This window comes from Arachis ipaensis, chromosome B3 (assembly GCF_059453495.1).
Source record: "Arachis ipaensis isolate K30076 ecotype BB chromosome B3, ASM5945349v1, whole genome shotgun sequence".
NCBI lineage: Eukaryota > Viridiplantae > Streptophyta > Magnoliopsida > Fabales > Fabaceae > Arachis > Arachis ipaensis.
Genome location: NC_142438.1, coordinates 30,425,240 through 30,447,582, shown reverse-complemented (window position 1 = coordinate 30,447,582; position 22,343 = coordinate 30,425,240). Strand labels below are relative to the sequence as shown.

The 22,343-nt window shown below is 34.3% G+C and overlaps 1 protein-coding gene across 1 annotated transcript; it reads left to right on the top strand.

The window, feature by feature from the left end:
- Nucleotides 1-144: 144 nt before the first annotated feature.
- LOC107634317 (GDSL esterase/lipase At4g01130-like) lies at nt 145-1,712 on the top strand. Its single transcript, XM_016337854.3, has 3 exons — nt 145-388; nt 525-734; nt 1,390-1,712. Exons 1-3 carry the CDS (start codon nt 187-189, stop codon nt 1,506-1,508), a joined length of 531 nt encoding a protein of 176 aa, XP_016193340.1. The 5' UTR covers nt 145-186; the 3' UTR covers nt 1,509-1,712.
- The last annotated feature ends 20,631 nt before the right edge of the window (nt 1,713-22,343 follow it).

The following is a 22,343-nucleotide window of genomic DNA, read 5'->3' as shown; positions in this document are numbered from 1 at the left end:
CATGTTGCGCCTGCTATATATATGATTAGCAATTGATATTGGATTATTTATGCATATAACAAGAGTGAGTAGTGGGGCCAGAAATTTTTTACCGGTTGTCTCAGCAAGAGAATAAATTGGTTGCCGTGTTTCCATGTATAGTACTGCTGCCTCTCCATTATATTTATAGTAGTGTATACATCCTTGATGGCCTTCTTGTTGTTATGCTTAGTGGGTTTAAGTCACACAAAATGTGATTTTGAGGCTATCTTCAACTTCGGGGATTCAAACTCAGACACTGGTGGTTTCTATGCAGGTTTTCCCGCACAGTCTGCTCCTTTTGGAGTTACTTTCTTCAAAAAACCAGCTGGCCGAGCTTCCGATGGCAGACTCATGATTGATTTTCTTGGTAATCTTTCATATTCTTTCTTCCTTAGTTGGTTTTTTGTCATCAACCATTTATAAACCAAGGGCAGACTTATCTGGTTATTCATTGATACTAAATTACTAATATTAATAATTATATTTTACATTTGATTTGGCAGCTCAAGCTCTTGGATTGCCATTTTTGAGTCCCTATCTGCAATCAATAGGATCAAACTTCAGACATGGGGCCAACTATGCAACATTGGCATCCACTGTGCTTATTCCTAACACTTGTTTGTTTGTCAGCGGGATCAGCCCTTTCTCTCTTGCTATCCAGCTCAACCAAATGAAGCAATTTATAACCAGAGTCCTTGAATTTCATCAAGAAGGTGCAAAATGTACAAAGTTTCTAGTTCCCAAATTTTATTTATTATTTCACCCGTTCCACAAAGACAAAGTGGCATATTAACAAATCCATGTATCTAGATATAAATTATGCCTATATACACTAGCTCTGAATAGAACACTTTGTTCAAATAAACAGTTATTTAAGAATGGAAGCAGTATTATAGGAGCTTACTAGTTTTCTTTTAACAATGCCAAAACTGGCACCCCTTTTCTTGTGTTATCATCATCAATATAATAATTATAAAATAGAGATAGGAGTTATAGGATTAGTATTTTTTTTTTGGTCAAGCGGATTGGACAGCCCTCAATCCTAGCCATTACATCCATGTTTCACATACCCACACAACACACTCACACACACTACCATGGGTTCTTAAACAACAACCAGCCTCAGCTGGGATTTGAACCCGGTGCACCTCCTAGCAAGGCAAACATAATTGCCACTCAACCAAGCATTGCGGTGCAGATTAGTATTGTTTAGAATTGATGAGGTGTCCTATTAATAGAATATTTCAGAGTATCCGAGTCTTGTGAACAAGAGTATTTCAGTACAATTAATTTTACTTTTCTTAGCTTTAACCCTTTTAAGTTCTTGCTTTTAGAATTAACTTTATTTTAGTTCACAACATCTTGCAGAAGCCAAGCTTCCTTCACCGGATATATTCGGAAAATCGCTTTACACATTCTACATTGGCCAAAATGACTTCACTTCCAACTTAGGTGCCATTGGTGTAGGTGGAGTGAAGCAGAAATAGGTGCCACAATTAAGGTGAGACTCAACACCAACACAGATCTATTATTAAATAACAAAATAATAGTTCAGACATTGATGAATTTGGATGTATGGTTTCCTTTGAAAGAGACATTGAGACAGACTAGAGAGACTCTCTCTGATGTACACACTGTTCTGTTAGAGCTCTTTCAGCATCCAACTTCTCATGGTTCAAATCAAACACTTCTCCTTCATATCTATATATAAGTTTAATCACTTCTCAAAACGGTTTATATATTCTTTGGAACACGGATAAAGTATGGCACGAAAGCATGTTGCGGATATGGAGGGGGAAAGTACAATTTCGCAGAGTGACAGCAACAGCATGTGATGATCCTTACAACTACGTAACCTGGGATGGGATCCATGCAACAGAAGCTGCAAACAAGCTTGTTACCTATGCCATTCTCAATGGTTCCTATTCTGATCCCAACTTCCCTCTTCAGGAACATTTTAAATCGATTTGTCTCACGTTCATATTTAGTTTCGATGCGCCACAGTTTTTGCAATGAAGCCACTAAAACTAAGAGAAAGTGACAAAATGTCATGAATTCAGGCCGTATTATTCCTTAAGCATAATATTATTTGATATAAATTAAAGATGAAAAAAACAAAAAAAAACAAAAAAGAGTATAAAAAAGCTACGTGCTTATGGACTACTGAGTACTTACAACAATCTTGTATTGGGCAAGTCAGCAATCTCCTCAGCTACCAACTTATGCTTGCTTACTTTAATTAGTCCCGGTAAAGATTAGGGTGCACATGGGCGGGTCAAGCCGAGTTTGATGTGACCCAGATCCGACTCGAAATATACACTGGGTCTATTTATTAGATCCGAACCTGGCCCTAGACCCGATGAAACCAATACACTTTCGGGCCACAATTATACCGGGTGAAAACTGGGTAAAAATCGGGTGAAAATCGGGCCGTTAACATTACATTACGTTGATACCTTCTTGTAAGTTAGCATGTAAAAATATCCAAATTTCCAAGACTCCAACCATTATTTAACATGGTAAAATTCAGTTAGAAAAATATAACAAGAACTAACCCTTCTTCACAATTAAAGCATAACCACAATCAATACTAATATTGTCTAATAATACCAAATATTTAAATCAATACAAATAACACAATATTATGCATTAGTCTAAAGTCTTATACATTCTAAACATAAAACATTAACTTATAGTCTTATAATGACTAATAACACAAAATATTAAGATTTACAATACTTAAATTCCATATAAGAATAGTCATGATTCAACACTAATAAGTAATAACACACAATATTAATTGTGTATGATGACTGGGCCACCGGGCCGACTTTGGGTGACCCGAGCTATGGCCCGGACCCGACCCAAAATAATGACCAGGTCTATTTTTGAGACCCTTACCCGGCTCTAAACCCGATGAAATCACACCAAATTAGCCCCTAAAGTGTTCGGGACCGGGCCGGGCTTTTGGACCGGGTCGAGTCATGTGCACCCCTAGTAAAGATCCCCAAAAGAAAAAAAAGTTTAATTATTTTGCAAGTCCCTATGACTTTACTGAATGTTTAATTAAGTCTTTATATTTTTTTAATTGGATCTGTATACGTTAATTTTTTTAATTAAATTTCTACCGTGACAAAAAACGTTTAAAATAACAGAATATTCTATTAAAAAAATGAATATTCTCTTTTTTGGGATAAAAAATCTAGTGATTGGACACTTTCATATTTCAAAAATTTCAAAAAAATCCTTTTCATTTGAACCTCACGTTCACATATCCCTAATAGGGCTGGCAATAGATAAGGTATGGTAGGATTTGGACTCTATCTGAAAGGAATTTTCCAACAGTAGTTCTTATCGCAGAAGAACAGAAAGAAAGAAAGGGAAATTGAAAAGGGAAGAAAAGCTAAAGAATAGAAGTATTGAATTTAGTTTTTCAGTAAAACAAAATGAGTCATCCCTTCAATAGAGTTTCCCATCTCTACTTATATAGCACTTTTAAAATCAAAATTAGTTCTCTAATTATCATAATTAATCATCCTTAATCTCAACACCTCCCTCAAACTCGAGCTTGGCCTTGGGACAACTCGCAGTTTGAACCTCAGTCTTTCAAATGTGGAGGCTGTCAAAGGTTTAATAAGAAGATCAGCAACCTGGTTTGTCCCTGGAATATGCATAACATGTAACTGTTTTTGATTTATCTTGTCCCTGATTAATTGTACTTCAAGCTGGAAATGTTTAGTCTTGTCATGTAACACAGGATTTGCCATTAACAAAACAGTGCTTAAGTTGTCACAATATATCGTTGGAGCAGTTTGAAGCTTGACATCCAGTTCTTCTAGCAAATGCTTGAGCCATTGTACCTCAGCTTCACAAGCTGCTACACTCCTAAATTCTGCTTTAACAGAGGAACGACTTATAGTCGGTTGTTTCCTGCACATCCAAGAAATTAAGTTAGCCCCAAAATACACACAATACCCTGACACTGACTTTCTATCTTCTAGATCTGTAGCCTAATCTGAGTCTGCAAATCCATATAATCTCATATCATCGCTTCTGTGCAGGACTAAACCATGATGCTGTGTGCCTCTCAAATATCTTAACACCTGCTTTGCTGCCTTCCAATGAGCTAAGAGGGGAGAATGTATAAATTGACTAATTTTTGCCACAGCAAAAGAGATATCTGGTCTTGTGATGCATAAATATTGTAGAGATCCTACAACAGTTCGATAAAGCTTTGGATCTTCAAAACTCTCTGAACCTGCTGACAACAATTGTAGCGAAGAAACCATAGGGGTTGGCATAGAGCTAGCTTGCGCCATCCCCAATTTTGACAATAAATCTGTAATATATTTGGTTTGTGAGAGATGCAAAGTTCCATTTTCAGTTTTGTGAATCTCAACCCCCAAAAAATAGCTTAAGTCACCTAAATCTTTTAATGAGAAAACAGTGTCCAATTTCTTAATCATGTCAGCCACACAATGTAAATTATTGCCAGTAATTATAATGTCATCCACATAACAAAAAATATAAATAATTGAATTGGTATGTTTCTTTATAAACAAAGAATTATCAGACTTGACATTATTGAAACCAAAAGAGTGCAAAGTGGTGCTTAACTTAATGAACCACTCTCTAGGAGCTTGTTTCAAGCCGTAGAGAGATTTATGCATCCTACAAACATGTGTGTCAGAATTTTCTTCAAAGCCAATCGGCTGTGACATGTAGATTATTTGATGTAAATTCCCACTCAAAAAGGCATTGTTGAAATCAAATTGTCTTATTACCCAATTTCGAGAAAGAGCTAAGCTTAAGATTAGTCTAATTGTTGTAGGTCTAATTACCGGACTAAAAACTTGTTCAAAGTCAAAACCTTCTTCTTGGTGAAAGCCTTGAGCCACTAACCTAGCTTTATACTTGTGAATGGATCCATTAGGGTGTCTTTTAATGGTAAAAACCATTTGCAACCTATAATTTTTGCATTTTCTGGCTTAGGCACTAAAGACCAAGTATTGGTTCTTTGTAGAGCTTGAAACTCTTCTATCATCGCCTCTTTCCAACAAGGAATACTGAGGGCAACATGAGCTGTTTTAGGAGGGTGTTCATCACTAGTTTTGGACCGAATAGAAGAAAAAAATACTTTTGGTTTAGATGAACCTGTTTTAGACCTTGTCATCATAGCATGAGTATTGTGAGGAGTAATTGGTTGTGAATGGTGTGATGTTGTAGAGGGTTGAGTGTTAGAGGATTCTATAGGTCGAAGAACAATCTCTATGCCAGAAGTGGGTTGTATTGGGCCTTGTGGCTGTGTTGGAGTAGGATTGTGGCTAGGACCAAAAGCATCCTCTAATTGATGGCTTGGATAGTCATTAGTTGTGACAGAAGGAACACCTTTAATTGTATGTGAACTAAGTAGAGTGTCTTGCTCATTTAAGGTGCATGGATTTTGATGAGTGGCGGAAGTTACATGGGGAACAACCGTAGGAATAGGGTACTTTGAAAAATAAAAGGAACTATCTGCATCCTTCTTAGTTAAGTCAAGCTCATTAGTAACAGATTTAGAGAGAAATAAGTCAGAATAAGGAAACTAAGATTCATCAAATTTAACATTCCTAGTGATATATATTCGTCCATTGGGTGATAGACATTTATAGCCTTTGTAATTAGGGGCATATCCAAGAAACACACACTTATGTGATCTATAGTTTAATTTATTCTGATTAAAAGGTGTAAGAAGAGAAAAAGTATGCGCTACCAAAGATTTTGAGAGATTGATAATCAGGTTTCTGTTTAAATAAGACCTCAAAAGGTGATTTTTGTGACAAAATAGGAGTTGGTAACCTATTTATCAAATAAGTAGCTGTAACAGCTTCATCCCAAAAAATCTTTGGCATTTGAGCAGTGGATAACATGGCTAAACTCATTTCTATTAAATTCTGATGTTTTCTCTCAGCTCTTCTATTTTGTTGGGGAATATATGGACATGAAAAACGATGTTGAATACCCTCTTGTGCAAGGTATGTAGAAAAAACTTTAGAAGTGTACTCACCGCCATTATCTGACTGTAAAGCCTTTAATTTGCAATCAGTTTGGTTTTCTATAAAATTTTTATATTGAATGAAAGCTGTAAAAACTTGAGATTTGTGAGATAGTAAAAAAGTACATGTATATCTGGAAAATGCATCAATAAATGTAACATAATACTTGTAACCAAGATGAGAAATAATGGGAGATGGTCCCCAAACATTCGTATAAACCAATTGCAATGGTGAAGTGTAAACAGTTAAAGAATCACTATATGGAATAGAATGCATTTTAGCTTGAACACAATTTTCACAAAGACTAGGCTTCTTATTATCAGCACTATTATCAAAAGGAATGTTACATTGTGATAGAACAAGATGTACAGTTTTGGTGGCAATGTGTCCTAATCTCTTATGCCACAAATCAAAAGAAGGAAGAGAGATAGAGAAAGCTTTAGGACATGAATTTGTTTGTGAATGATAAGGGACAACAATATTAGAAAACCGATATAAACCTCCTTGCCTAAAACCTTGTAGTAGAACCTTCTTGGTGAACTGACATTTAACAAGACAATAAAAGGTATGAAATTCAAAATAAACAAAATTATCCTCAGCAAATTTAGAAACAGAGATCAGAATCTTGGTTATATGAGGACAGTGAATTAGCTTTTGTAGAGAGAACCATCTTTTAGAAGATAAAGAATACAAAAAGGAGTGTCCAACATTAGATATAGAAATACCTGTTCCATTACCTATCTACACTTGTTCTGGCCCTGTGTATTCAGATGATGCAATCAAGTTAGATTGAGAATCGGTTACATGATGAGATGCACCTGTATCGGGATACCAAGCTGGGTCAGAGATAGTAGATGGCGCAACAAGAAATGCAGTAGGGTTGTGAAAAGTATTTGTAGGTGGAGGAGGAGTAGTTGCAATAGAATTCACTTGGGATGGAGTGGAAGCAATCGATGAAAGAGAGTTGTAATTGTTCATTTGAGTGCCATAATTTTGTGACGGTGGGGGAATCTGTTGATCAAATCTATGAAAACAGTGCCAAGCAATGTGTCAAAATCGGCCACATACTTGGCATTGAGGTCGTGGTTGTTGATAAAAGGACCTGCCACCTCTAAAAGGTCGACCTCCACCTCTCCCCTTTCCTCGCATCGGATTGCCTCTCATAGTATTTGACATAGAAGGAAAAGAACTTTGAGTAAAATTAGCTTGTACAAGAACATTATCTGGCTTTCTGAACTTATTCATCATATCATCATGAGTCAATACCAGAGTTTGCACTTCACAAAGACTATACATTTTAGGTTTCGCATTGATTGTGATTAAAAGACTTTGATAGTCTTCATTTAAACCCTCAAGAATAGCTTTTACATGTTTCTCTGTCGAAAGAGGGTAACCTAAGGCTGCCAAAGAATCAGCAAGGCTTTTAATTTTTGAGATATAATCCTGATCAGACATACCATGTTTCTTGACCAATTTGAGTTGTGCTTTGAGTTGTTTAACCCTATACTTGATGGATTTCTCGAAATATTCTTCAATCTTTCCCCAAATTTCATAAGCAAAGATGCACCCAACCATTTTACCTTTGAAATCAGAATCCATAGATGCGAGCATCCATGAGCTGAGATTATAGTCGTCCTGCCTCCATTGTTTGAATTGTTGAGATTCAATCCGAGCTTACTGATTTGCCGTCGAATCAAATTGAGGAGGAATTCGTGTTGGATGGAGATGATCTTCAAGATCTTGTCCTCGAATTGAAAAGAGAGCTTGCTGTTGCCAAGTCTTATGATTATTCTCACCAAGTTTGTCACTAATCGGGTGAAAGGGTTTTTGATTGAAGAAATTTGGGGGAAAATTGTTGATAACAGAAGAGGGAAGAGGAGTGTTGTTGGAATTGGAATTGGCAGAGTCTTCGTTGGGAGAAGTCATGGATCAAACACCTGTTACTCTTGATACCATGAAAGGAATTTTTCAACAGTAGCTCTTATCGCAGAAGAATAGAAAGAAAGAAAGGGAAATTGAAAAGGGCAGAAAATCTAAAGAATAGAAGTATTGAATTTAGTTTTTCAGTAAAACAAAATAAGTCATCCCTTCAATAGAGTTTCCCATCTCTACTTATATAGCACTTTTAAAATCAAGATTAGTTTGTTATGAAATAACTAAATAAATAAATAAATAAGGAAGAGGTAATATAAAATAAGGAAGAATAATTAGATAACAATATTCACCACAATTACTATCTCAATATAATAGAGATGATTAATATATTTACTAATATTATATATAAAGAGTAAGAGAGAGGAGTATTCAAAATACTTGTAAAATAAAGAAAGAGAGAAAATATAAGAGAGAGAACGTTGCTATTATTGATGCTGTATAAAGAGAGAGAATAGTATTTGTTATTGATGGTAGTGTGTTTTCATTGAGAGGCTTAAGTCTCTATTTATATGTGTACATGATGACACATTTTTAAACTACATTTAACAGAGTCATCCTTGATAAACTAAGCTTCAATGGAAATGGGCATCCACATCAGTACTTATCACAACACTCCCCCTTGAATGACTATTTAGGATTATTGTCTCGTTAAAACCTTACTAAAGAAAAACCCAGTAGGAAAAAAACCTTAGTGAAGGAAAAAGAGTACAATATCCTTTGGTGATGGAGACTGCCTCATTAAAAACCTTGTCAAGAAAAACCAAATGGGAAAAAACCTGACCAAGGAAAAAAGAGTACAGTCTCCCCCTCTTGTTGACATTAGTTAATGTCTCGAAATCGGCGCATCCCAATCTCATGTACCAATCTTTCAAAGGAGGATTTTGGGAGTGACTTTGTAAATAAATCTGCTAGATTGTGACTTGAGCGGATCTGTTGGATAGCAATTGTCCCTTGATTTTGAAGATCATGAGTAAAGAAGAATTTGGGAGAAATATGCTTTGTTCTATCACATTTGATATATCCGCCTTTAAGTTGGGCAATACATGCTGTATTATCTTCAAACAGGACAGTTGGAGCTATCTTATGATCAATCAGTCTAAATGATGACAGAGTATATTGGATCAAATTCCTGAGCCAAAAACACTCGCGACTTGCTTCATGAATCGCTAGTATTTTGACATGATTAGAGGATGTTGCAGCAATCGTCTGTTTTGTGGACATCCATGATATAGCTGTTCCACCAAATGTAAAAAGGTATCCTGTTTGAGATCTCCCTTTATGTGGATCAGACAAGTAGCCAGCATCTGCATAGCCAACTAGTTGTGACTTGGATCCATAGGGATAAAACAATCCCATATCAACCGTTCCATGAAGATATCGAAAGATTTGCTTGATTACACTCCAATGTCTTTTGGTTGGAGAGGAACTATACCTTGCTAGTAGATTCACCGCGAATGATATATCAGGTCGCGTATTATTAGTAAGATACATTAGCGCTCCAATGGCACTAAGATATGGTACTTCAGGACCAAGGATATCTTCATTCTCTTCTTTAGGACGGAATTGATCCTTTTCCACATCCAAAGATCTTACGATCATTGGGGTACTCAAGGGATGTGACTTATCCATATAAAATCTTTTCAAGATCTTTTCTGTGTATGTTGTTTGATGAATAAAGATCCCATTTTTTATATGCTCGATCTGCAGGCCGAGACAAAATTTAGTCTTTCCAAGATCTTTCATCTCAAACTCTTCTTTTAGAGTTTTTATAATTGTTGGAATCTCTTCAGGAGTTCCAATGATATTTAAATCATTAACGTACACAGCAATTATAATGAATCCAGATGCAGATTTCTTTATGAAAATACATGGACAGATATCATCATTCTTGAATCCATTTTTGGCCAGATACTCCACATTCGTCCAGATTGCTTTAGACCGTATAAAGATCTTTGCAATTTAACTGAGTATAACCCTTGCGAATATTCACTAGATGGTTTAGATATCTTTAGTCCTTCAGGAATTTTCATATAGATATCCCGATCTAATGAGCCGTATTAGTAGGCTGTTACCACGTCCATTAAATGCATATGCAGTTTATAATATGCAGATAAACTGACCAAATAACGCAATGTTATCGCATCCACTACAGGGGAATACGTTTCTTTATAATTTATATCGGGCCTTTGTGAAAAACCTTGTGCCACAAGTTGGGCTTTATAGCGCACAACTTCATTTTTCTCATTTAGTTTTCTCACAAATGCCCATCGGTATCCAACAGGTTTTACATCTTCAGGTGTACGGACTACAGTTCCAAAGACTTCACGTTTTGCAAGTGAGTCTAATTCAGCCTTCATGGCTTCTTCCCATTTTGGTCAATCATTTCTTTGTCGACATTCTTCGACTGATCTTAGCTCACGATCCTTACTTTCATGCATGATATTTAATACCACATTATATGCAAATATTTCATTAACAATTGTCTTATTTCGGTCCCATTTCTCTCCTGTAAAGACATAATTTATCGAGATCTTGTCATTTTCACAATTTTCAGGTACTTGAATGTCTTTTGGCGTTAAAATTATATCAGAATTTTGGACAACTGCATGTGTCTTTACTATGTCTTTTTCAACAGGAATAGTATTAACCTCTTTTCTCTTTCGAGGATTTTTGTCTTTGGAACCGACAGGCCTGCCACGCTTCTGGCGTGTATTTGCTTCGGTGGCAACTTGTCCTATTGGGACATCAATTCGAATTGGGGTATTTTCCGCTGGTATATAAGATTTGGTTATCCTCTTTGTATCGAAAAATGCATCAGGCAATTCATTTGCTATTCTTTGCAAATGTATAATCTTTTGAACTTCTAGTTCACATTGCCCTGATGATCGAGGATCTAAATGCCTCAACGATGGTGCATTCCAATTAAGTTCCTTTTCAGGAAGCTTATTCTCTCCCCCTAATGTTGGAAATTTTGATTCATCAAAATGACAATCCACAAATCGGGCTTTAAATACATCCCCAGTTTGTATCTCAAGATACCTCACTATAGAGGGAGAAACATATCCAACATATATCTCCAATTTTTTTGGAGTCCCATTTTCGTGCAATTAGGTGGTGCAATGGGAACATATTTTGCACACCCAAATATTCTTAAATAGAAAACATTTGGCTACTGGCCAAAAGCTAATTGCATAGGAGAGATATGGTAACTCGTTGGCCTCAAACGAATAAGTGCTGCGGCATGTAAAATAGCATGCCCCCAAACCGAAGTTGGGAGATTTTTTCTCATAAGTAAGGGTCTATCAATCAATTGGAGGCGTTTAATAAGTGATTCTGCTAACCCGTTTTGTGTGTGAACATAAGCTACTGGATGTTCACATTTATTCCATTAGCCATACAATAAGCATCAAAAGCTTGGGAAGTAAATTCACCAGTATTATCAAGACGAATTGCTTTGATTGGATTTTCTAAAAATTGTGTTTTTAATGGAATAATTTGAGCCAGTAATCTCGCAAACGCCAGGTTGTGAGAAGACAATAAGCACACATGTGACCATCTCGAAGATGCGTCTATCAAGACCATAAAATATCTAAAAGATCCACATGATGGATGAATAGGTCCACATATAACACCTTGAATCCTTTCTAGGAATTTAGGGGACTCAAATCCAATCTTTACTGGTGATGGCCTTAAAATTAACTTCCCTTGAGAACATGCAGCACAACAAAATTCACTAATTTTAAGAATCTTCTGGTTCTTTAGTGAATGTCCATGGGAGATTTCAATAATTCTCCGCATCATGGTTCTTCCCGGATGACCCAATCGGTCGTGCCAAGTTATGAATTCATTTGGACTAGTAAACTTCTGGTTTACAGTAGCATGTGATTCAATTGAACTAATCTTGGTATAATATAACACAGATGAAAGTGAGGGCAACTTTTCTAATATAACCTTTTTATTTAAATCATGAGTTGTGATACATAAGTACTCATGATTTCCCTCATTCATAGTCTCAATATGATATCCATTTCGGCGAATATCTTTAAAGCTCAACAAGTTTCTTAGAGACTTGATAGACAATAGTGCATTATTTATTATAAATTTTGTTCCTCTAGGAAACAAAATTATAGCTCTTCCGGAGCCTTCTATCACATTGCCTGAGCCAATAATAGTATTAACATATTCTTCTTTTGGCACAAGATGGATAAAATATATATTACTTTTAAGAATAGTGTGCGAACTTGCACTATCCGCAAGGTAAATATCTTCAGAATATGTCCTTGCCATTTTTCTTCAAAGACAAATGATAATAATAATAAAATGAGTAGAAGTACATGCACAGTAAAATTATTCACACGAATACTTAACAAACACACATATTAAACTATTCCATCATTGATCAAATAGCTAATATTTCCTTCAGGATCCTCAAAGAAATTAAATACATCATAATGAGTGGTGGAATTTTCATCATTTGAAACAAAATTTATTTCCTTTCCTTTGTCATCTTTTTTCAAAGATGCTTGATAAAGATCAACTAGGTGCTTTGGGGTACGACAAGTACGTGACCAATGGCCCCTTTCTACTACAACGGAAGCATTTATCCTCAATTGATTTACTTTGCCCAATATTTCTTTCTTTATCCCACTTTTGGTGAGATCTTCTCTTTTGAACATAATTCCTTTTCCTTCCATAATTTTTCTTGTTATCAAAATCTTGCCATTTACCTCTTCTGGGGTTATAATTTGCTGAATTTACTTCAGAAAATGGGGCGGCGCCAGCTGGGCGCACTTCATAATTTCTTAAGAGCAACTCATTGTTGCGTTCAGCAACAAGAAGGCAAGAAATTAACTCAGAATATTTTTTAAATTCTTTTTCTCGATACTGCTGCTGCAGGAGCACATTCGAGGTATGGAAGGTTGAGAAAATTTTCTCTAACATTTCGGGCTTGAGAAAGTATCACCGTCTTTTAATGATTGTACCTTTCTTCAAGGTCTTTCCATAGATCTGCAGTATCTTTTAATGTGGGATATTCATTTTTCAATCATACGTCAAGATGACGACAGAGGAAAATCATAGCTTTGGCTTTATCTTTCTGGGATGTATTATTTTCAGCCTCAATGGTATCTCCAAGATCCATTGAATCAAGATGGATTTTAACATCAAGTATCCATGATAAATAATTGTTTCCAGATATATCAAAATCATTATATTCAAGATGAAAGAGATTCGACATAATAAAAATTTGTTACTTGAAGTCTTCCTAAAATTTCATTAGAGTTTCATTCTGATAACGTGTTATGAAATAACTAAATAAATAAATAAATAAGGAAGAGGTAATATAAAATAAGGAAGAATAATTAGATAACAATATTCACCACAATTACTATCTCAATATAATAAAGATGATTAATATATTTACTAATATTATATATAAAGAGTAAGAGAGAGGAGTATTCAGAATACTTGTAAAATAAAGAAAGAGAGAAAATATAAGAGTGAGAACGTTGCTATTATTGATGCTGTATAAAGAGAGAGAATAGTATTTGTTATTGATGGTAGTGTGTTTTCATTCAGAGGCTGAAGCCTCTATTTATTTTTGTACATGATGACACATTTTCAAACTACATTTAATAGTGTCATCCTTGATAAACTAAGCTTCATTGGAAATGGGCATCCACATCAGTACTTATCACAACACTCCCCATTAAATGACCATTTAGGATTATTGCCTCATTAAAACCTTACTAAAGAAAAACCCAGTGGAAAAAAAAACCTTAGTGAAGGAAAAAGAATAAAATATCCTTTGGTGATGGAGACTGCCTCATTAAAAACCTTGTCAAGAAAAAGCCAATGGAAAAAAACCTGACCAAGGAAAAAAGAGTACAGTCTCCCCCTCTTGTTGACGTCAGTTAATGTCTCGAAATCGGCGCATCCCAATCTCATGTACCAATCTTTCAAAGGAGGATTTTGGGAGTGACTTTGTAAATAAATCTACTAGATTGTGACTTGAGTGGATCTGTTGGATATCAATTGTCCATTGATTTTGAAGATCATGAGTAAAGAAGAATTTGGGAGAAATATGCTTTGTTCTATCACCTTTGATATATCCGCCTTTAAGTTGAGCAATATATGCTGTTTATCTTCAAACAGGACAGTTGGAGCTATCTTATGATCAATCAGTCCACATGATGACAGAGTATATTGGATCAAATTCCTGAGCCAAAAACACTCGCGACTTGCTTCATGAATCGCTAGTATTTTAACATGATTAGAGGATGTTGCAGCAATAGTCTGTTTTGTGGACATCCATGATAGAGCTATTCCATCAAATGTAAAAAGGTATCCTGTTTGAGATCTTTCTTTATGTGGATCAGACAAGTAGCCAGCATCTGCATAGCCAACTAGTTGTGACTTGGATCTATAGGAATAAAACAATCCCATATCTACCGTTCTATGAAGATATCGAAAGATTTGCTTGATTACACTCCAATGTCTTCTGGTTGGAGAGGAACTATACCTTGCTAGTAGATTCACCGCGAATGATATGTCAGGTCGCGTATTGTTGGGAAGATACATTAGCGCTCCAATGGCACTAAGATATGGTACTTCAGGACCAATAGGATATCTTCATTCTCTTCTTTAGGACGGAATTGATCCTTCTCCACATTCAAAGGTTTTACGATCATTGGGGTACTCAAGGGATGTGACTTATCCATATTAAATCTTTTCAAGATCTTTTCTGTGTATGTTGTTTGATGAATAAAGATCCCATTTTTTATATGCTCGATCTGCAGGCCGAGACAAAATTTAGTCTTTCCAAGATCTTTCATCTCAAACTCTTCTTTTAGAGTTTTTATCATTGTTGGAATCTCTTCAGGAGTCCCAATGATATTTAAATCATTAACGTACACAGCAATTATAATGAATCCAGATGCAGATTTTTTTATGAAAATACATGGACAGATATCATCATTCTTGAATCCATTTTTGGCCAGATACTCCACATTCGTCCAGATTGCTTTAGACCGTATAAAGATCTTTACAATTTAACTGAGTATAACCCTTGCGAATATTCACTAGATGGTTTAGATATCTTTAGTCCTTCAGGGACTTTCATATAGATATCCCGATCGAATGAGCTGTATAAGTAGGCTGTTACCACATCCATTAAATGCATATGCAGTTTATAATATGCAGATAAACTGACCAAATAACGCAATGTTATCGCATCCACTACAGGGGAATACGTTTCTTCACAATTTATACCGGGCCTTTGTGAAAAACCTTGTGCCACAAGTCGGGCTTTATAGCGCACAACTTCATTTTTCTCATTTCGTTTTCTCACAAATGCCCATCGGTATCCAACAGGTTTTACATCTTCAAGTGTACTGACTACAGGTCTAAAGACTTCACGTTTTGCAAGTGAGTCTAATTCAGCCTTCATGGCTTCTTCCCATTTTGGTCAATAATTTCTTTGTCGACATTCTTAGACTGATCTTAGCTCAAGATCCTTACTTTCATGCATGATATTTAATGCCACATTATATGCAAATATTTCATTGAAAATTGTCTTATTTCGGTCCCATATCTCTCCTGTAAAGATATAATTTATCGAGATCTCGTCATTTTCACAATTTTCAGGTACTTGAACGTCTTCTGGCGTTAAAATTATATCAGAATTTTGGACAACTGCAGGTGTCTTTATTATGTCTTTTTCAACAGGAATAGTATTAACCTCTTTTCTCTTTCGAGGATTTTTGTCTTTGGAACCGACAGGCCTGCCACGCTTCTAGCGTGTATTTGCTTCGGTGGCAACTTGTCCTACTAGGACATCAATTCGAATTGGGGTATTTTCCGCTGGTATATAAGATTTGGTTATCCTCTTTGTATCGAAAAATGCATCAGGCAATTCATTTGCTATTCTTTTCAAATGTATAATCTTTTGAACTTCTAGTTCACATTGCCCTGATGATCGAGGATCTAAATGCCTCAACGATGATGCATTCCAATTAAGTTCCTTTTCAGGAAGCTTATTCTCTCCCCCTAATGTTGGAAATTTTGATTCATCAAAATGACAATCCGCAAATCGGGCTTTAAATACATCCCCAGTTTGTATCTCAAGATACCTCACTATAGAGGGAGAATCATATCCAACATATATCTCCAATTTTTTTGGGGTCCCATTTTGGTGCGATTAGGTGGTGCAATGGGAACATATATTGCACACCCAAATATTCTTAAATAGGAAACATTTGGCTGCTGGCCAAAAGCTAATTGCATAGGAGCGATATGATAACTCGTTGGCCTCAAACGAATAAGTGATGCGGTATGTAAAATAGCATGTCCCCAAACCGAAGTTGGGAGATTTGTTCTCATAAGTAAGGGTCTAGCAATCAATTGGAGGCGTTTAATAAGTGATTCTGCTAACCTTTTTTGTGTGTGAACATAAGCTACTGGATGTTCAACATTTATTCTATTAGCCATACAATAAGCATCAAAAGCTTGGGAAGTAAATTCACCAGTATTATCAAGACGAATTGCTTTGATTAGATTTTCTGAAAATTGTGCTTTTAATCGAATAATTTGAGCCAGTAATCTCGCAAACGCCAGGTTGCGAGAAGACAATAAGCACACATGTGACCATCTCGAAGATGCGTCTATCAAGACCATAAAATATCAAAAAGATCCACATGGTGGATGAATAGGTCCACATATATCACCTTGAATCCTTTCTAGGAATTTAGGGGACTCAAATCCAATCTTTACTGGTGATGGCCTTAAAATTAACTTCCCTTGAGAACACGAAGCACAACAAAATTCACTAATTTTAAGAATCTTCTGGTTCTTTAGTGAATATCCATGAGAGTTTTCAATAATTCTCCACATCATGGTTCTTTCCGGATGACCCAATCGGTCGTGCCAAGTTATGAGTTCATTTGGGCTAGGAAACTTCTGGTTTACAGTAGCATGTGATTCAATTGCACTAATCTTGGTATAATATAACCCAGATGAAAGTGAGGACAACTTTTCTAATATAACCTTTTTATTTAAATCATGAGTTGTGATACATAAGTACTCATGATTTCCCTCATTCATAATCTCGATATGATATCCATTTCGGCGAATATCTTTAAAGCTCAACAAGTTTCTTAGAGACTTGATAGACAATAGTGCATTATTTATTATAAATTTTGTTCCTCCCAGAAATAAAATTATAGCTCTTCCGGAGCCTTCTATCACATTGCCTGAGCCAATAATAGTATTAACATATTCTTCTTTTGGCACAAGATGGGTAAAATATATATTACTTTTAAGAATAGTGTGTGAACTTGCACTATCCGCAAGGCAAATATCTTCAAAATATGTCATTGCCATTTTTCTTCAAAGACAAATGATAATAATAATAAAATGAGTAGAAGTACATGCACAGTAAAATTATTCACACGAATACTTAACAAACACACATATTAAACTATTCCATCATTGATCAAATAGCTAATATTTTCTTCAGGATCCTCAAAGAAATTAAATACATCATAATGAGTGGTGGAATTTTCATCATTTGAAACAAAATTTGTTTCCTTTCCTTTGTCATCTTTTTTCAATGATGCTTGATAAAGATCAACTAGGTGCCTTGGGGTACGACAAGTACGTGACCAATGGCCCTTTCCACTACAACGGAAGCATTTATCCTCAATTGATTTACTTTGCCCAATATTTCTTTCTTTATCCCACTTCTGGTGAGATCCTCTCTTTTGAACATAATTCCTTTTCCTTCCATAATTTTTCTTGTTATCAAAATCTTGCCATTTACCTCTTCTGGGGTTATAATTTACCGAATTTACTTCAAAAAATGGGGCGGCGCCAGCTGGGCGCGTTTCATGATTTCTTAAGAGCAACTCATTGTTGCGTTCAGCAACAAGAAGGCAAGAAATTAACTCAGAATATTTTTTAAATTCTTTTTCTCGATACTGCTGCTGCAGGAGCACAATCGAGGTATGGAAGGTTGAGAAAGTTTTCTCTAACATTTCGGGCTTGAGAAAGTATCACCGTCTTTTGATGATTGTACCTTTCTTCAAGGTCTTTCCATAGATCTGCAAGATCTTTTAATGTGGGATATTCATTTTTCAATCATACGTCAAGATGACGACAGAGGAAAATCATAGCTTTGGCTTTATCTTTCTGGGATGTATTATTTTCAGCCTCAATGGTATCTCCAAGATCCATTGAATCAAGATGGATTTTAATATCAAGTATCCATGATAAATAATTGTTTCTAGATATATCAAAATCATTATATTCAAGATGAAAGAGATTCGACATAATAAAAATTTGTTACCTGAAGTCTTTCTAAAATTTCATTAGAGTTTCGTGCTGATAACGTGTTATGAAATAACTAAATAAATAAATAAATAAGGAAGAGGTAATATAAAATAAGGAAGAATAATTAGATAACAATATTCACCACAATTACTATCTCAATATAATAAAGATGATTAATATATTTACTAATATTATATATAAAGAGTAAGAGAGAAGAGTATTCAGAATACTTGTAAAATAAAGAAAGAGAGAAAATATAAGAGTGAGAACGTTGCTATTATTGATGCTGTATAAAGAGAGAGAATAGTATTTGTTATTGATGGTAGTGTGTTTAAAGAGAGAGAATAGTATTTGTTATTGATGGTAGTGTGTTTTCATTCAGAGGCTTAAGCCTCTATTTATTTGTGTACATGATGACACATTTTCAAACTACATTTAATAGAGTCATCCTTGATAAACTAAGCTTCATTGGAAATGGGCATCCACATCAGTACTTATCTCAACACTCCCCATTGAATGACCATTTAAGATTATTGCCTCGTTAAAACCTTACTAAAGAAAAACCCAGTGGAAAAAAAACCTTAGTGAAGGAAAAAGAGTACAATATCCTTTGGTGATGGAGACTGCCTCATTAAAAACCTTGTCAAGAAAAACCCAATGGAAAAAAACCTAACCAAGGAAAAAAGAGTACAATCTCCCCCTCTTGTTGACATCAGTTAATGTCTCGAAATTGGCGCATCCCAATCTCATGTACCAATCTTTCAAAGGAGGATTTTGGGAGTGACTTTGTAAATAAATCTGCTAGATTGTGACTTGAGCGGATCTGTTGGATATCAATTGTCCCCTGATTTTGAAGATCATGAGTGAAGAAGAATTTGGGAGAAATATGCTTTGTTTTATCACCTTTGATATATCCGCCTTTAAGTTGAGCAATACATGCTGTATTATCTTCAAACAGGACAGTTGGAGCTATCTTATGATCAATCAGTCCACATGATGACAGAGTATATTGGATCAAACTCCTGAGCCAAAAACACTCGCGGCTTGCTTCATGAATCGCTAGTATTTTGACATGATTAGAGGATGTTGCAGCAATCGTCTATTTTGTGGACCTCCATGATATAGCTGTTCCACCATATGCAACACAAGAATTGATTTTCAGATTATCTATATTACACTGAAACTACGTTTTCTTTGATGATATTTTGCAGAATGAAGATAATGTTTAGGCTTTTCACTCTTTTGTGTTTTGTTGATTATCCATTAGAAGATTCAAGAACTATTGGATGGTAATTTCAAAAAAATAGTAATCTAAGTTCTTCTATATTATTACTAAAAGTGTTATTATAATTAAAAACACCAGCAAATCCTATATAACTTTTAAGGTATAATAAAACATAGGTGTCTATTTATCTTTGTACCCATTTTTCAAACTTCAATATTTTGTGTTTCTTTTTATGTGTGATTTATATCCTCTGGAGCTGCAGCTTCTTGGGATACTTTTGAGATGCACAGTTGATTTTCTTGGGTTGTTTTACACGGTATGGTCATTTTTATCTTCTCTCTTCGAAATATAAATTGTGAATTTTAGTTTTCACCTCATTTATTTTTTGATAAATATGTTTGTGTTCGTGGATTAGTTGTTTGTATTTAGGGTATTGTCAATCCCATCAGTGCAAATAAAGAAAGAAAATTAAAAAGAAAGCAAACCTTAACATCGAGAGATTGTTGTGATTTAGAATTTGTGGGTTACTGCCCCTACTTCTTTGTTCATCTTTCTTTGCGTTTAACACTTTTTTTGACTTTCTATTAAGTTGGTATTTCTTTTGTCTTTATTTTCACTATTATTTTTTTATTTTAATTAATTATTTTCTATTTTGTTTTTTTCTCTTTTCATGGTTGTCTCTTCTTATTTTATGTGTTTTTCTATCTACTCTTATTTTCTTGTCGGTTAATGCTTAAATGAAATTATATGTGCGTCTTCAAATTTTTCTTAAGGTTTGTTTTGGTAAAAAACATGCAATCATAGGAAGATAAAAAAAACACATTGAAACTTGTGTGTATGTGTTGGTTATGCAAAGAAACATAAAATCTTTTTTGATTGAATAGTTGATTTGGAGGGAAAAAGTTAAATATGAATGAATACTTGATTTTTTACTGATAAAAATGGAAACTTGATTTTCCCATGTTCTAATAGTTTTGTTTTATCATTACTAAGAAATTTATTATATGTTCTCCTTTCTTCTTTGGCTTAGAATGAGCATATTCAAATCATATGATATAATATATTATTAGTTGCTAAAGTTTTTTTATTGGTGAGTTTTATGTTGTCTTTGTTATGGTGCCTAAATTGCCTAACTTACTTTTTAAAGTAAAAATAAAATATTTAAAGTAAAAAGTAAATCATATAAAATTTATTAAATATTATTTATTTACCTTTTTTAGTAACTTAGGTACAATATGATAGGCACCATAACATTCACCTTCTTTATTTTGGATGAAACAGATACAACTTGGTTGGTTGGTGGTAACAAAGTACCGGAAGAAAGACACACTGTTAAAGTGAAATTGAAGATGGCTCAGAATGGAAGAATTTTAAAATTGTATATATGTTTCTAATGGAGTTTTTTAATTTTGATATGGAGGTTGCGATCGTATATAACAGGGTTATGGGGGTTTTGGGTGTATCACCGAACTGTGATGGCTGCTAAACTGAAATCGGATGGACCGAATTGTGGCAGAAAATCGGACGGTCCGATTTAAGTAATCCCGCGTTGATGAGGTTCCAATTAAGCGAGTCCCACTTTTCCTTTCATTTTCACTCTCATTTCTCTCTCTCTTTGTTCTCCAACCCCATCATCTCTTTCCCTCTCTGTTTCCCAACCCCACCACCATTGTTGGACTACCGAAAACACATAAAAAAATTGAAAACAATGCCAAAACGAAGAAAAATCAAAGATGTAAATCAACTAGAGCTTCATATTGTTAATTATCTTGGGCATCCTAGTTATGTAAGTTTATATTTTTAATATTTTGATTTAATAAATAAATAATAGTAGTGATAAAATTTTATTATTTTTAATAGTAATATATATTATTATAGCACTAAGTAAAAATTAATCATATATATATATATATATATATATATATATATATATATATATATATATATATATATATATATATATATATATATGATATGGTTACTATTAGGTGTTAGGTGTTAGACATAGATATTGAAGTAGAGTTAATTAGTTAATGTTTATCCTTTTAAAGTTTGTACGAATAGTTAATAATATGTATGTAATGTTAGATTTTTTATTTGATTTGGGTTTAGATTCATGATTATTATTGATTAATATATTCTGAATGGAGTGAATCAATGAATGAATGAGATCTATAAATAAATTTAAAATTTATTATTATTATTATTATTATTATTATTATTATTATTATTATTATTATTATTATTATTATTATTATTATTATTATTATTATTATTATTATTATCGATAGAGAGTTATTAGTATTATGAGTGTTATTATCCGTGGAGAATTGTAATTAGTTATTATTATTAATATTATTATTATTAATATTACTATTAATATTATCATTGTCGGTAGATAATGGTAATTATTATTATTATTGTTATTATTATTGTTATTATCATTATTATTCGTATTATTATTATTTATAGTTATTAATAATTGAGTTTAACATAATTTAGTATAATTTAGACAAATAATTAGGCATATTTATTATGTATGTTTACAATGTATGTATGTTTGATAGGCAATGCAGCTAGTTAGTTATAATAATGGTCATGTAAGGAAAATTATATTATTGTTAAGATAGTTATGTTACATTGGTACTTATAAAGGAAATGTGATTTTGTAGAGTTCACGGATGTTGATATGCGATCATTTGAAGTCGTCCGATCCGTACAACCAAATTGTTGAGGGTCACTTACGGGAGACGGATTTTTATTATGTTTCTCAAATTGGGGTCATCTAGTGTTAGTCAGCA

Excerpts from the sequence above, each read along its gene's own strand:
- LOC107634317 (XM_016337854.3), top strand. The coding sequence starts at position 187 with ATGGCCTTCTTGTTGTTATGCTTAGTGGGTTTAAGTCACACAAAATGT. Across the intron at positions 389-524 it reads ACTCATGATTGATTTTCTTG|CTCAAGCTCTTGGATTGCCA; the intron begins GTAATCTTTCAT and ends TTGATTTGGCAG. Across the intron at positions 735-1,389 it reads CCTTGAATTTCATCAAGAAG|AAGCCAAGCTTCCTTCACCG; the intron begins GTGCAAAATGTA and ends AACATCTTGCAG.